Source organism: Arvicola amphibius, chromosome 11, assembly GCF_903992535.2.
Source record: "Arvicola amphibius chromosome 11, mArvAmp1.2, whole genome shotgun sequence".
Classification (NCBI taxonomy): Eukaryota; Metazoa; Chordata; class Mammalia; order Rodentia; family Cricetidae; genus Arvicola; species Arvicola amphibius.
Genome location: NC_052057.2, coordinates 37,997,434 through 38,011,098, shown reverse-complemented (window position 1 = coordinate 38,011,098; position 13,665 = coordinate 37,997,434). Strand labels below are relative to the sequence as shown.

At 41.2% G+C, this 13,665-nt stretch overlaps 1 protein-coding gene across 2 annotated transcripts in view; it reads left to right on the top strand.

Annotated features, from left to right (window-relative positions):
• Positions 1-10,345: 10,345 nt before the first annotated feature.
• The window catches only part of Adad1 (adenosine deaminase domain containing 1), a 32,245-nt gene continuing 28,925 nt past the window's right edge, over positions 10,346-13,665 (top strand). The window contains exons 1-3 of one of the 2 annotated variants that reach the window (XM_038348242.1): positions 10,346-10,463; positions 10,770-10,949; positions 11,699-11,887. In XM_038348242.1, coding sequence (XP_038204170.1) covers positions 10,346-10,463; positions 10,770-10,949; positions 11,699-11,887 — 487 coding nt within the window. Of the gene's footprint in view, positions 10,464-10,769; positions 10,950-11,698; positions 11,888-13,665 lie in introns of those variants that run through there. The other variant, XM_038348243.1, reaches the window with a different exon arrangement.

The window sequence follows — 13,665 nt, the reverse complement described above, 5'->3', positions numbered from 1 at the left end:
TATGACAGGGAACACCGGTTTCCCTGATAACATCTAGCATCCAATATGGGGCTTTCCTAAAGTTTTCTGTAACATAGCAACCCAGATGGAATCTTAAAAGTTCTGAGGACAGAACATGTGAGCATATTCCAAGATTCTGGATTCCCACTTCTTTCATTAAACTACTATTCGCTCAGTTCTGGGGAGACCTTGGCTCATGATGTTTAGGGGAAGAAAGGAGAGCAAAGCATCTTGGCATTGTTAGGCCTCAAGGTCCCTGGGCAAAAAGGAGGTGCCAGTGAGACAGGGCAGGGCAATGCAGAGGCTCCTTCATCTTGTAGGCAGAGGCCATTGTAGGCTAACTGAAATTTGACCTTGATGGAAAGTCTATTCTAGGAGGTCAAGATGCCCCACCTAGCTTAGCTTCGGTTGTGCAAACCTCCCCTCCTGCTTACTGCTTATCTTAGCTTCTGTTAAACTGCTTCCTTGCCCAAAACTTCCCCTTGCAGCTGTCAAGCAAGATAACCAGGATGTGGTTTTTGCCTTCAAAAACCCCATAACATAAACACTTAGGTACTGAGTACCTGAGTGTAGTCCTAGTCAGCTGGAATAATGACTTTCAAATGGCTACAAACTGTGTCTTAAGTGGTCATCTCTGGGGAGCTCCCTGTAACACCAGCACTTAGCCAGTGGGTCTCAATCTTTCTAATGCTGTGACCCTTTAATACAGTTCTTCATGTTGCACTAACCCCCAACCACAAAATTATTTCATAACTCTAATTTTGCTAGTTTTGAATCATAATGTAAAGATTTGATATGCAGGATATCTGATATGCAACCCCAAAAGGGGGTTGAGAACCACTGACATAGCCCTTAAATCATGTGGTCCCTAGGCAGTTGATCATCTAAGTGGGTAGACGTACACATAAGACTGCTGCAACTTTAAGTCAGGTGTAACTTTCTAACAGTGGGTTTCTAAGGGACTGAAATGTCTGATAACACAAAGTGAAAGATACTGTCTCAGCCCACATTATCCTTGTGTAATAATCCACATGAGATAGTTACTGATGGCCATGCTGATTACGCCAATTAAAAGTTAATATCACTGCTCTTTCCTTGCTTGTATCTGTATTTTTAACTGGTTTTTTTCATCTTGAAATTAGCTTTTTTTTAATTAATAGCCAGACCAAGAGTGGACTCTTCACTCTGAAAAGTCTCTTGGTGCCCAAGTTCAGGGGTACAGTGTTATAAAAGAAAAAATACATAATTACATCAGTGCTGGGTTTAGTGAGGGATTTAGAGCAGCTTCTTTACATCTGCTGTCCTTGTAGGGCTCAGAGGGATCTTCTAGATGGGCTTTTGAACCATGGTCAAGGTCATAGACAATCCCTGAAGCATTCCCAAAGCAGAAGTATCTGTTAGGGGGTGGAAGACTGAGATATGACCAGACAGGCATAAAGTTGGGACAGGATGGTGTTACCTTGATTATTTCACTTGGATGGAACCACGGAATGCTTTCTCCTCTGAGTTTCTCCATGTAGTACAAAAACAACGGTGCCAATGTGGATGTGTGCACAATTGCCCACCCTAACTCTTTCAAGGGCCCTTGTCCCAGATGACTTGGGAGCCATACAGAGAGCAAACAAAACCCAATGACATCTTTGGGTATTTTTGGTTACCACTTATGGTAAAGCATATGGACACCCTTTCTTGGACTGAGAACATGGAGTTCCTTGCTCTTTTCTGTCTCCTCGATTTCCTTGCTTTGCTATTTTGGGACTTCATACCTCAATGTTATGTTCCCTGTTCCGAATGTATTCCTGCTAGATCTCTGGTATGCTAACTCGAGTGCTCAGTTTTCTTGTGTGGTTTTTGTTTGTTTGTTTGTTGTTTTTGTTTTTTAAAGGTAGGCTGTAATCAGGTTTCCTAGGTGTCCCTATTGTCACATGATACAGTAATTTCCTGTATTAGAATAAAGATGCAATACCATATGTCCAAGATGGATTCCTTTGGTTTCTGGGATAATTTATACAGTGTACCAACTGGTTTCTTCAAGGGAAGTTGTCCTTGTGCCTTCAATATGTCCTGTCAAAATAAGCAGTTCTTAGTTTTGGGATCCCATCTGATCATTCCAAGAAGAAACACACGATCTGAGAGAGGCACTCATACCTTTCTCTTTTTATGTGAAAAGGGCAGAATAAAGCTTGCTCACTGCAAATCAAGGCATTTTTGTAGGGCCTGAGCCTACATGTCAGGAAGCTTACTTAGTCCCTGGGGACTAAGGTATCTCCAAAATGACCCTGACTTCTTGTAAGCTTTTGGGTCTTGGGTCTCTTTTGTCAACCAAAGAAACTCTGGGATTAAGTGGTGCATGCCACAGCTGATTCCCAGGTCTAATGATTTGTCCCCAAAGTTTATTGCACATTTTTCTACCACCCATTTAAAGTTAACCAGACAAAATGTGGGAATCTTTCAACAAGGTCATAGGGTGGGAAGGACACATTCATTAGGGGTCTTTTTCTCATGCCTGCTCATGAGGAAAGGATAAAGAAGAGACCAAAAGAAACATCTTTGATCCTACAGATAGGCAACTCATCCCATCATTTGACCTACAAACCTAAAATAGAAGCCTGATATTTTTCTGCATTTGAACCTGAACTAAGCATAAACTGAAAATTGAAAAAGTGGAGATCAAAACATAGGTTTTTCTGCTGCTTTATTTTTTGTTTTGTTTTTTATTTAGGAGGGAGGGCACTCACTAAGTTTTTAGGTTGTTTCCACATGCAAACACATGTAAATTGTGGGAATAGGTTCTAAAATAATTGGTCTCCCCCAACCCCAAGTCTAGCTAGGAATAATCTCAAATTAGACACAGGTAAAGGCAGATTCTTGTGTTAGGTTGATCCTATTGGATCATGGATGATGGCTGCCATATTCCCATGGCATAAAATTTAAAGGTGTTAGGGGTGACTCAGGACAAGTCAGTACAAGAGTTGTGAGTTTATTAAAAGGCAATTTTAATATAGACTTTAAACACAGAGGTTAATAGAAACTCAAAGAAAGCATGGGACATACCCAGATGTTAGTATAGGATTCTCAAAGAAATTGTTATTAGGTATCTTTACAATGGCTATATAAGAATCCTGTGAGTTGTTTTTTTAAAAATTAAAAAATCCTTTTATTTAAAAAAAAGTTGTAAGGTAGATTTATGAGAGATATGACTTAGATATGGGAATGAGAGAAACTGTTAATCCCACTACAGGAGGATAAGACCCCTGCCACAATTTTTTGAGACAAAGTTGAAGCAAGCTTTATTAAATACTGGCTGGGGTGATAGGCATTGGCCAGGTCCATACCTTAGATTCCCAGAATATGGTGGTGGAAATTACACTATTTAGAAGCTTATAATGGTGAAACCCAGAAGGCTATGTACTTCCTATCTTCATCAATCATGGGCAAACATATATCCTGACATGCTTCTTGCCTACATACCTTCCACCTATGTGTGATAAAGCATATCCTGTGTGCAATTGAGGCAACCAACCTTGTTTACATGAAGGATAGTCCCCAGAATTCCAGGAAGTTATCTGTCCTTGGGCAAGTGGGTCTTACGGGTTAGAGGCATTTCTGTTTTATAAATCTCCTAAGTACAACAATCTAAACTTAAAGCATATCTTAGCCCTCACAAAACATGTTAAAATTCATAGTTATAAATTATTTTGGACTTAAGTCAACATCATTCACTATTTTCTTTAACATTTTGAGATATCTTCTCGGTGGTAATTTTGACTTTATCAGACGTGTCCAAAGTTTCCTGACAACAGGAAAAGCAAACTGGATCGCCAGACAAGAGAGATCTCTTTTTCTTTCCTTCCCATGCCCACTTCATTTTCTTGCTATTCTTGCAAAACAGCATGGCAATAACATTTAAATTAAAAATGTTTGGTAATATAGAATATATTTTATCATCTAGGATTTTCTAGAAGTTCCATTTTGACAGCTTGTTTGTTTGTTTCACACCATTAGGGCTTGCCTCACTCATTCCAAAACTACTGCCAGGCTACAGTCTCACTATATTGTTAGGGATGTCCTCAAGCCACCTCAGCTCCCAAGCACGGGCTTTAAAACCACGTGTCACCAAGATTTTACACATCTGTCTTGATGAAAAAGTTCTGATAATTAGGAAAATGCATATTTAAACTGCAATTATATACCTATTTAATGTAAAAATATAATTTATCGCTGATTACTTTTTTTTTGTTTTTCGAGACAGGGTTTACCTGTAGTTTCTAGAGCCTGTCCTGGAACTAGCTCTTGTAGACCAGGCTGGCCTCGAACTCAGAGATCCGCCTGCCTCTGCCTCTGAATGCTGGGATTAAAGGCGTGCACCACCGCCCGGCCTTCACTGATTACTTTTAATGATGCAAAAATATATCATTTTGGGAGTTTGGCAGTGTCATATAAACTTCAATATACTTTTACCAAATTCCCCAGCAACACTCCTAGGTACTTACTTAAATAAGTGAAAATTTCTTATATAATTTTTTATAATAACATGTTCATAACTGCCCAAATGAACAACCAAGACATACTTCAACAAGTATATTTATAAGCCTTGTAACAATACGCTGCAAAGGACTATAATTCTGTAGTCGAAAAGTCCTACACAATAGTTTGAAAGTAATTGGCCCCCAAAATCTCATAGGGAGTGGAACTATTAGGGGGTGTGGCCTTGTTGAAGGAAGTATCTCTGTGAGGATGGGCTTTCATGTTTCCTATGCTCAGGATAGCACCCAGGTGTGTCAGTTGACTTCCTGTTGCCTGCAAGATATAGGACTCTCAGCTCCAGCACATCTGCCTGCATGCTGCCATACTCCCCCATCATGATGATAATGTACTGAACCTTTGAAACTGTAAGCCAGCCACCCATATTAAATGTTTTACTTTATAAGAAAAAAAAGCCCTACACAATAACATGGTGAAATTTTGTTTTAATAAATTATTTTTATTTTATGTGCACTGGTGTTTTGCTTGCATGTATGAGTGTGAGAGGGTGTCAGAGGTCCTGGATCTGGAGTCACAGACAGTTGTGAGCTGCCATGTGGGTGCTAGGAATTGAACCCAAATCCTCTGGAAGAGCAGCCAATGCTCTTAACTGCTGAGCCATCTCTTCAGTCCATATACATGAATCTTAATTTACCTAAATTAAAAAAATTCCAGAGCCCAAATGGTACTTACTAATAATTACAAAACATTATGAAAAAGAACTATAAAAACAGAAGGAAAAAAACAGATGAGTGATTGACAGGAGAAAGGGGAGCTTTCTCAGGAGAGAAGGGTGAGGGTGATACACTCTGTGTGGTAAGCACAGGACTGTGCTGAGAAAACCCTTCTGTCTTCTGTTTCTGTAATCTTCTATCATAGCATTATTGTGCTCACCACTGAGAGATCACTTCAAGCACTTGGAGATTAACAAAGGAAATTTTTTTAAATAATAGCCCAGGTGTTACAAGGAGGCTGCTTGTTCGTCCCAGCCACCCAGAACCAAAATAATCAAACAAAAACTGTATTAAATCACTGCTCAGCCCATCAGCTCTAGCTTCTTATTGGCTAACTCTTACATATCAATTTAACCCTTTTCTATTAATCTTTGTATTGCCACATGACTGTGTGCCACATTACTGGCTAAAGTTCCGGCATCTGTCTCTGGTGGGGCTACACGGCTTCTCTCTGACTTCACCTTCTTCCTCCCAGCATTCAGTTTAGTTTTCCCTGCTTAGCTCTGTTCCCCTATAACTCTGTTATAGGCTCAAAGCATTTTCTTTATTAACCAATGATATTCACAGCATACAGAGGGGAACCCCACATCACCCAGGACTAATTCTTGTTAATGCACAATGGGGAACTAGTTCTGAAGAGAATTCCCTTATGGCCTATATAGGTGAGCTGCCTTTGGATTCGTGGCCCCCAGTTTCACTTTGGACAGTTAGACCTGCAAGAGATTGACAAAGTAAGGCATTGTCACAGTAATGTGACATAAGCCACAACTGTTCTTTGGGGTAGCTGTTAGCCAGGGTCACTGCTGCCTGGAAGAATTGTGCTCCTCCATGGTAAGAAGCACAGGGTTTTAATAGTCAGCTGACAGGGGTCTATTCATTTTGATATGTGAACAGGGCTCCCTAAGGGCTGTCTTGGGGGAGGAATCTCAGCAGAAGCATCCTTGGCACATCCAAAGCCTAGTCATATGTGAAGTCCCCTGTATTCTTCTTATCTTCCTCTAGTTTTCTAGGGGATCAGTTTAGCATGCTGTGTTTCTGGAGTTAGAGCTAAGGCAATGCTTCTTCAATTCACTTCTGCTTCTGTGAAACAATATTTTCTAAGCAAACTTAGTGATAAATCCTTTATGATACCAGTATACTTTCACTTTCTCCTTCACCTCTACATAATTTCTATAACTCTGTATAATTATGAGAAAGCATCAGGCCAACAAAAATTGAGAGTGTATGATCATAGAAATGGGGAAATACTGCTGTCTGGGGCCAGGCAGTCTCTAGCAGCCTGTACAGGGCTTTGATAGGAATTGACAGAGTTGACAAAGCTAATCTTTTCTATCTGATGGGGGTCAGGGAAAAAGGCACTCACAGACTCTCTTGATGGTTTCCTTCTTTATTCTTTCTCTTCTTTATTCTCCCTCTCTTTATTCTCTCTCCCCTGTCTCACATTGTTCTGCAGCTTTTGTGCCCCAACAGAATCTTCCAAGCAGTACAAGAGTCAAAACGGTTGCATTCCATTTTTTAAGTTAATGATTATAGGTAAGAACATGTTTTCATCTCCCTTACATGATTAAACATTTTATATATTACAGGTGAAAACCAAATTATCTTAAGAACACACATACATTCATACCCAAGCAACTTGTTATAGATTAACTATGTAGCAAGCAAGGTGTTTTTGTCAGGTCTTTTACTGGCAGGCTGCATTTTACAGTTACAAAGAAAGGGTCAACTAGTCTATTACTTAACTTGAAAGGTAATCTTATAAGGAATCTTAAAGAAATCACAAACCTAAACTTTTATATATAAAGAGGAACCAGTCAGTTCTACTTGAAATCTTTAGGGTACATACCCACTCATCAATAGTTTTTTACATCAGAAGATTGAGGGCAGAAATGATTATATGGAATTAATCATCACCTTTGGTCATCAACCAAACCTAGCAAGGAGAGTTCATCAGCCAGTAATAATTGGGTTGCTTTGTTCTTGTTCCCTGACCTTAAAGAATTCCTCATTCAGCCATGTGCCTTTCTAAAACTTTAGACTGTCTTCTTGGGTCTTTCACCTCAAAGTTATTTAACAAAAACATCTTAGTCTAACTTTGTTATTTTCTTCTTTAAAAAAAATATTTTATTATTTATTTATTATGTATACAATATTTTATCTACATGTATTCCTGCAGGCCAGAAGAGAGCACCAGACCTCATTATAGATGGTTGTGAGCCACCATGTGGTTGCTGGGAATTGAACTCAGGACCTTTGGAAGAGCAGGCAACTCTCTTAACCACTGAGCCATCTCTCCAGCCCTAACTTTGTTATTTTCAAAGCTTTGCTTCAGCTGTGATGCACTCCGAGACCTGTGAACACATCTCCCGACATTAAGGTTTAAAGAATGAATTTAAGCTAGCTGGGCTCCTGGGACTCAATTGTTAGTCATTAACTTGAGCTACAATCCATGCAGCTCCTTAGGTGAGACTCACAGGCCCTGGCTGTGAAATATAACCTTGTGTTTATTTGTATTCATCAAAATTCTGTATAAGCTATCATTATTATTATTATCAAATTAGACAGGACAGCTTGGGGAGGAGTCATCTTCTTGACAGTCCACAGGTAAAAATGCCCAGTAAGTAGGTCAGGATGTTTCCATGAGATAAACACACTATATTACAGGTAGTGGAGCTCTCCCAACATCCACTCACACCATGCCAGATACCAGAGAAAGATTGGGGCAGCAAACATGTAACAGCACAGCAGAAGCAAAAGATATTCTGGTGTCTGCAGTCCCGTGGCCTTGCCTAAACCAGAATGGCCTATCGGAGGATTCTCTTCTGGTGGGCTGATACCTGGAACTTCGTTTGCAGCTTGCTGCTCCTCTGGCATGGCCAACGGCAGGGAGGACTTTAATCACCATGTCCCTGGAATGCCTTTACTATCCCCAGACAAGGGAACAATAAATGCTGGCCGAGATCGAAATGTTTGGATAAAGGTTATTTAAGGACTCTCACCTTTCATAGTGGAAGTTACATTACAGCAAGCTTCTTGAAGAGAACCACTATGAAAGAGAAATACTACTGTCTTAGCCTTCAGAGCAAAACGAGGAGAAAGATTCTATCTGTGTTAAGCAGGGACTTTCTGATTTAAGGCCATGCGAGGCCAAGGTAGACATGTGCTACCTGTCCGGTCCTGTAATCACTGGGCATTTGACTCCATAACTCTATCTACCTAGTTAGCCTTCCAGTTAGTAAGTCTCAATAAATATTATATTTCTCTAGAGAGGGCATTCTACAAAATACCCGACCTGCACTTTTCAAACATATCTAAGCCCGAGAAACAAGACTTGAAAACTAGCGCAGACCACAGGAGACCAAGGAAATGATTTTTAAATGTATGTGGCAACCTGAGTCCTGAAAGAAAAACTGAACATTTGGGAAACTAAAATCCAAATGAATGTTTTATGTCAGTGTTAATTTCTTAGTTTTGATAGATTTGCCATGCTCATACAAGGTAACACAAGGGGAAACAGGGGAGTTCTACTGTCATAATTTTTCTGTAAATTGTGTATTTTAAGATTTCCCTTGTTGTTGTTGTTTTGTGTGTGTGCACATATGAAGGTTAGAGGAGAATCTACAGGTGTCAATTCTCTCCTTCTGAGGTTCAAACTTATTTGCAGCAGGTGCCTTTGCCCACTGACCCCCTCTCCCCTTTTGTTCCTTCAGCTTGTTTCATATCTCCCTTTATATTTGACCCTAATATAATTGAATGATTTTATTAAACATTTTACTCTTGTCTTTATTCTTATCAGTAAAATTCCTGGATTATTAGTTATTGGTGGGCTTTTGCTCAAGCAAACTAATTAAGACGTCTTCATAATAACGAAAGAAAAATACTCACTGTAAGTGTTACTTACAAGGTTGGGATTGTTTTACTTTCAATTTCGCTCCATACTTGTGAACGAATATTACTTCTTAGTACACTTAGGTGAGTGGCCACCAATTCTTTTGTCCTTTTCTCTTTCCTTTGTTTTAAAAATAGCTCTAATTCTTGGGAAAGATGTCATTAAAATGTAAGTGTTTTTCTTATAGTTTATTTAACTTTAGTTTATGTGCATTGGTATGAAGTGTCAGATCCCCTAGAACTGACTCTTCAGACAGTTGTGAGCTGCCATGTGGGTGCTGGGAATTGAACCCGGGTCCTCTGGAAGAGCAGTCAATGCTCTTAACCACTGAGCCATCTCTCCAGCCCTAAAATGTAAGTTTTGTGCCATCAAAACTTAATACTTTGAATTCCTTCTCGGTTGCAAGCCAACACTTGGTACTTTACTGTTTAAAATATTTTCAAACCACCTATCAGCTAACACCTTGATTAGGTTCTCTTTCGACTTTTATGAGGAAAAAAAAAAAAACTAGAAAGTGTGTGTTGGAGGGAATCAGCCATTCGGCCTCACATCTGACTTCCAGATTGTTCTTTGGGCCGCACTAGTGGGGCTATTGCTTGCCAAAGGTCTAACCCCTGGGCCCTTCTCAGTTCCTACCTGGAGATAAAGTGAAGGTGTGTTTGAAACAAGTCTCGGGTATCCCGGCTGTCTGGAAGGATGTAGGAGGGGAAGTCCTCCTAGCATCTGGGGGTTTGGGAGGCCTGGCACCAGTTGTCTACTACGTGAGGCGAGGCGGGGTCACCCTACGTGAGGCGGGGATAAGCAGTCATGTGATGCTCTTGAAGGTTGGGGGTCACTCTAAGTGAACTGGGCTGAGGTCAAGCTGCCACATGAGGAGGTGAGTGGGGCAGGGTAGGAGAGGCGGCTGAACCTCGGGACCTCGTCTTCCACAGAGACAGAAAGCTGCGGTCGCGTGGCCAGGAGAATGGCGTGAGGCCTGGAACCTGGGCAGCATTCGCGGGCACTCGGACCAGGCTAAGTGCTCCGGGGGCGCAGGGGCGGGGCCGAGGGCGGGAGGTCTCTGCTGATTGGACGACGGGCGCCGCGGGGGCGTAAGCCCCACCCCTCAGGGTCAGCACGAGGGCCTTTTGAAAGACGCGCCTGGCCTCGTGCCCCGCAGAGGCCTGAGGCGAGAGAGGTCGACGGTGGGAGCTCAGCGATGGCGACCGCGGGCGGCAGCCGCCGAGCCCCGGTCCCGGGCCCTCGGCTCGGCCTGCCTCTGGCCGCTCACCTGCCGGCGAGCCTGGGCGGGGAGGCGGCGAAGGACAGCCTCGGGGGTGCGCTGGCCGGGAGGCCGCCGGTTTGGTTCCCCTCTCCTGTTCTCACCTCTCTGGTCCTTGCTAATGAGGCCCCTCCATCCTGAGGGGATTGATGGTTTCTAAGCCGTCCCGCCATTCCCTTTTGTGGTTGAGCTCAACACAACGCAGCTTTGCGGTTAATTAAAGAGGGATTTGGCGGTAGCATGGCTATGCGTGTGGCGGAGAAAGAGCTATGGCTTTAAAAGTTTTCGTGGGTTTCTCTTCCTCCTCCTGGGAACTTGTTTACCTAGGATTTTCATTTTCTGCCAATTTCGTCCTCAACAGGTGAGAAAACTTCTGGAAACAATGACTGGTTTCAGAGTTCCAGGGTTCCTAGCTTTGCTCAGATGCTGAAAAAGAATTTACCAGTTCAGTCATCGGCCCAGACCGTCACTTTGCCCACCGGTTATTCCTCCGAAAGTTGTAGCCTGTCGAATATGGCATCCAAGGTTACACAAGTGACAGGTACAACTCTTTTTTTTAATTTTTATTTTACTTTTATTTATTGATTTTTTTTTTTTTTTAGAAGTGCCTTGGTTCATTAAGACCCTGGGATGGCAGGTAACTGGTGTTTGGGGTGTATGTATGTATGTGTGGTCTGTGTGTATCTCTGTGGCCCTGTCGCATTTGTATAACTGTTGACATATAATACAGTAGATGGCCTATAGAACTCTTTAGCCTTGAGATCAGTTATTAGTCCCCACCTTCACTGTTAAGGTGTGATTTCCTCCACCCCCACCCCCACCCCCAGGAGGTGTCAGGGAAAGAACTAGGCTAATACGTTCTCTGTATCCTCCATATCACTTATGGTAATACAAAGCGAGGCAAACACACTGTAAAACTGAGGTGACACTGGAATCTGTCTAATTCCAGCGACTCGGTGGGATAGGCATTATAACAGCAGACTAGAACTCAAAACTAGATTGTGGTCCCAACAAAGCCAGATTTGTATTGTCTCCATCTAGGCCTTAGTGAGCCAGCTGTAAAAATGGCTTATCTCTGAAAACAGCACTGAAATTCTGGTATCTTTTCTATCATTAATATTTTGGTACAGTGTACCTTCAGTATGCCAAAAGTTGCCTTTCCGATAGCAGGTTGTGCCTGTGTGTGTGCCCAGACAGTCTAGTAGAGATTTGGGGGAAACATATGCTTATTTAGTAGTTTTGCTTGTTTTCTTTAAACCAAATTGACCAGTATAAAAATCTGTTCCATAGGTAATTTTCCAGAGCCATTGCTTTCCAAAGGTCTTTCATCCATTTCAAATCCTGTCCTCCCTCCAAAAAAAATACCTAAAGAATTTATAATGAAATACAGACGCGGAGAGATAAATCCTGTGTCAGCCTTGCACCAATTTGCACAAATGCAGCGTGTTCAGCTTGACCTTAAGGAGACTGTAACAACAGGTAAGTCTGAAGTTGCGTCTAATCGTCCCAGTACTAGCGTTTTCCTCCAGTAAAAGTAGTGCGTGTAAATGGTTCTGCGGCCGCTTATGGGGTGTGCTATCAGGGTTAACGGGTATGTTAACCATGTGATGCACATGGTAGCGATGTTAGGTATTTGTCCTGGTCATGAGAAAGATTCTGTGACCATGGTGCCTAAGGAAACAATGTGCTCAGATTTGGCCCCAGAAACTGAAGGATTTGCTCTGAAAGGAGCGCTTCCATCTTGGTGCTGTATGCGCAGACTTGTCTGAACATTTATTTCTTCCACTCTTTTAACCCTGAAAAAAGTCTCTTACCATGTTGTACTTGTGGGTAACTACAGGAGTATAACCAGTCAGAACAAGAAAGAGGCTTCTAATCTCTTTATGTTGTGGGCAATAAGTAAGAATTTTAGGAACTTGGGAAAAGAATAGGTGCTTTTAAGAAGCACTGTCCAGCTGGGCAGTGGTGGTGCACATCTTTAATCCCAATACTTGGGAGGCAGAGGCAGGTGAATCTCTGAGCTTCTAGGCCAGCCTGGTCTGCAGTGAGAATTCCAAGACAGCCAGGGCTACACAAACAAATCCTGTCTCAAAAAAGAAAAAGCACTGACTAAAAATATGATACTAAAAACACAACTTTGAAATATTTGTGTGTATGCATAGAGTTTTGTTTATTTTTCCAACTTTTGCCTGTACCTATATGTTTATCAAAGATTTGCAACATAATTTAAAGCTCTGGAAATTTTGCTAAAGATCTTTAATAAGTTTATTTGGGTAAAATACCAGTAAACTTAGAGTGACAAAAATGTACACTGTAATCTCAATCTTTGTTTAACTCTTAGCTTTCCTACATTATTCTCAAATAGAGCAGACTTGGAAAATGTAAGCTATTAGTAAAAAGATAAAAATGCCCAGTAAGTAAGTGCTTCACTGGTCTGAAGATTGCCAGTGGTGTTCGTTTTTGTTACAAATATGATTCAGTAAATTTGTGAAGCTGTAGTATAAACAACTTGAGGTTCAAAGTTCAGTATTCTAATATAGAACACTTTCTAACACATTTAATGTGAAACACATAAGAATCATCGGAGCAACTTAAGAATGTAAAATGTGGGCTGGAGAGATGGCTCAGTGGTTAAGAGCACTGGCTGCTCTTCCAGAGGTCCTGAGTTCAATTCCCAGCAACCACATGGTGGCTCACAACCATCTGAAATGAGATCTGGTGCCCTCTTCTGGCATGTGGTCATACATGGAGGCAGAATGTTGTATACATAATAATAATACATAATAAATAAATAAAATCTTATAAAAAGAATGTAAAATGTACTCTGGCTTAGCAGTTTAGGTTGAAATATAGGTAAACATGAAAAAATGGTAAATTGAGATGTTTAGGTAAGGGAGAAAAAGCAAGGTTAGCCATATATAGATTTAAGTTCCTAGTAAAATCTCGAGTATGCCTTTTAAAAACAATTAATGTAGCATGGTTGTAAATAGTGAGAAAATAAGACAGTGGTGTGTGTAGTGACCCCTCCCTAGTCACCCTAACCAAAACGAGCAGTTTAGAGATTTAGTAAAGATTCCTAACATTGAAATGTTCCACCTGTAAATTTAGAAGACAATTAAATTTCATTTTTCATGAGACAAATACAAAATCCAAGTAAAGGTGATCCTGCTGGGGAATTTGTGGAAGAATGGGCATTCAGTTTAATTCAAGAAGATGCTTTTCTCGTTTGTTTTGGCTCTTGCTGTATGTTTTCTGAC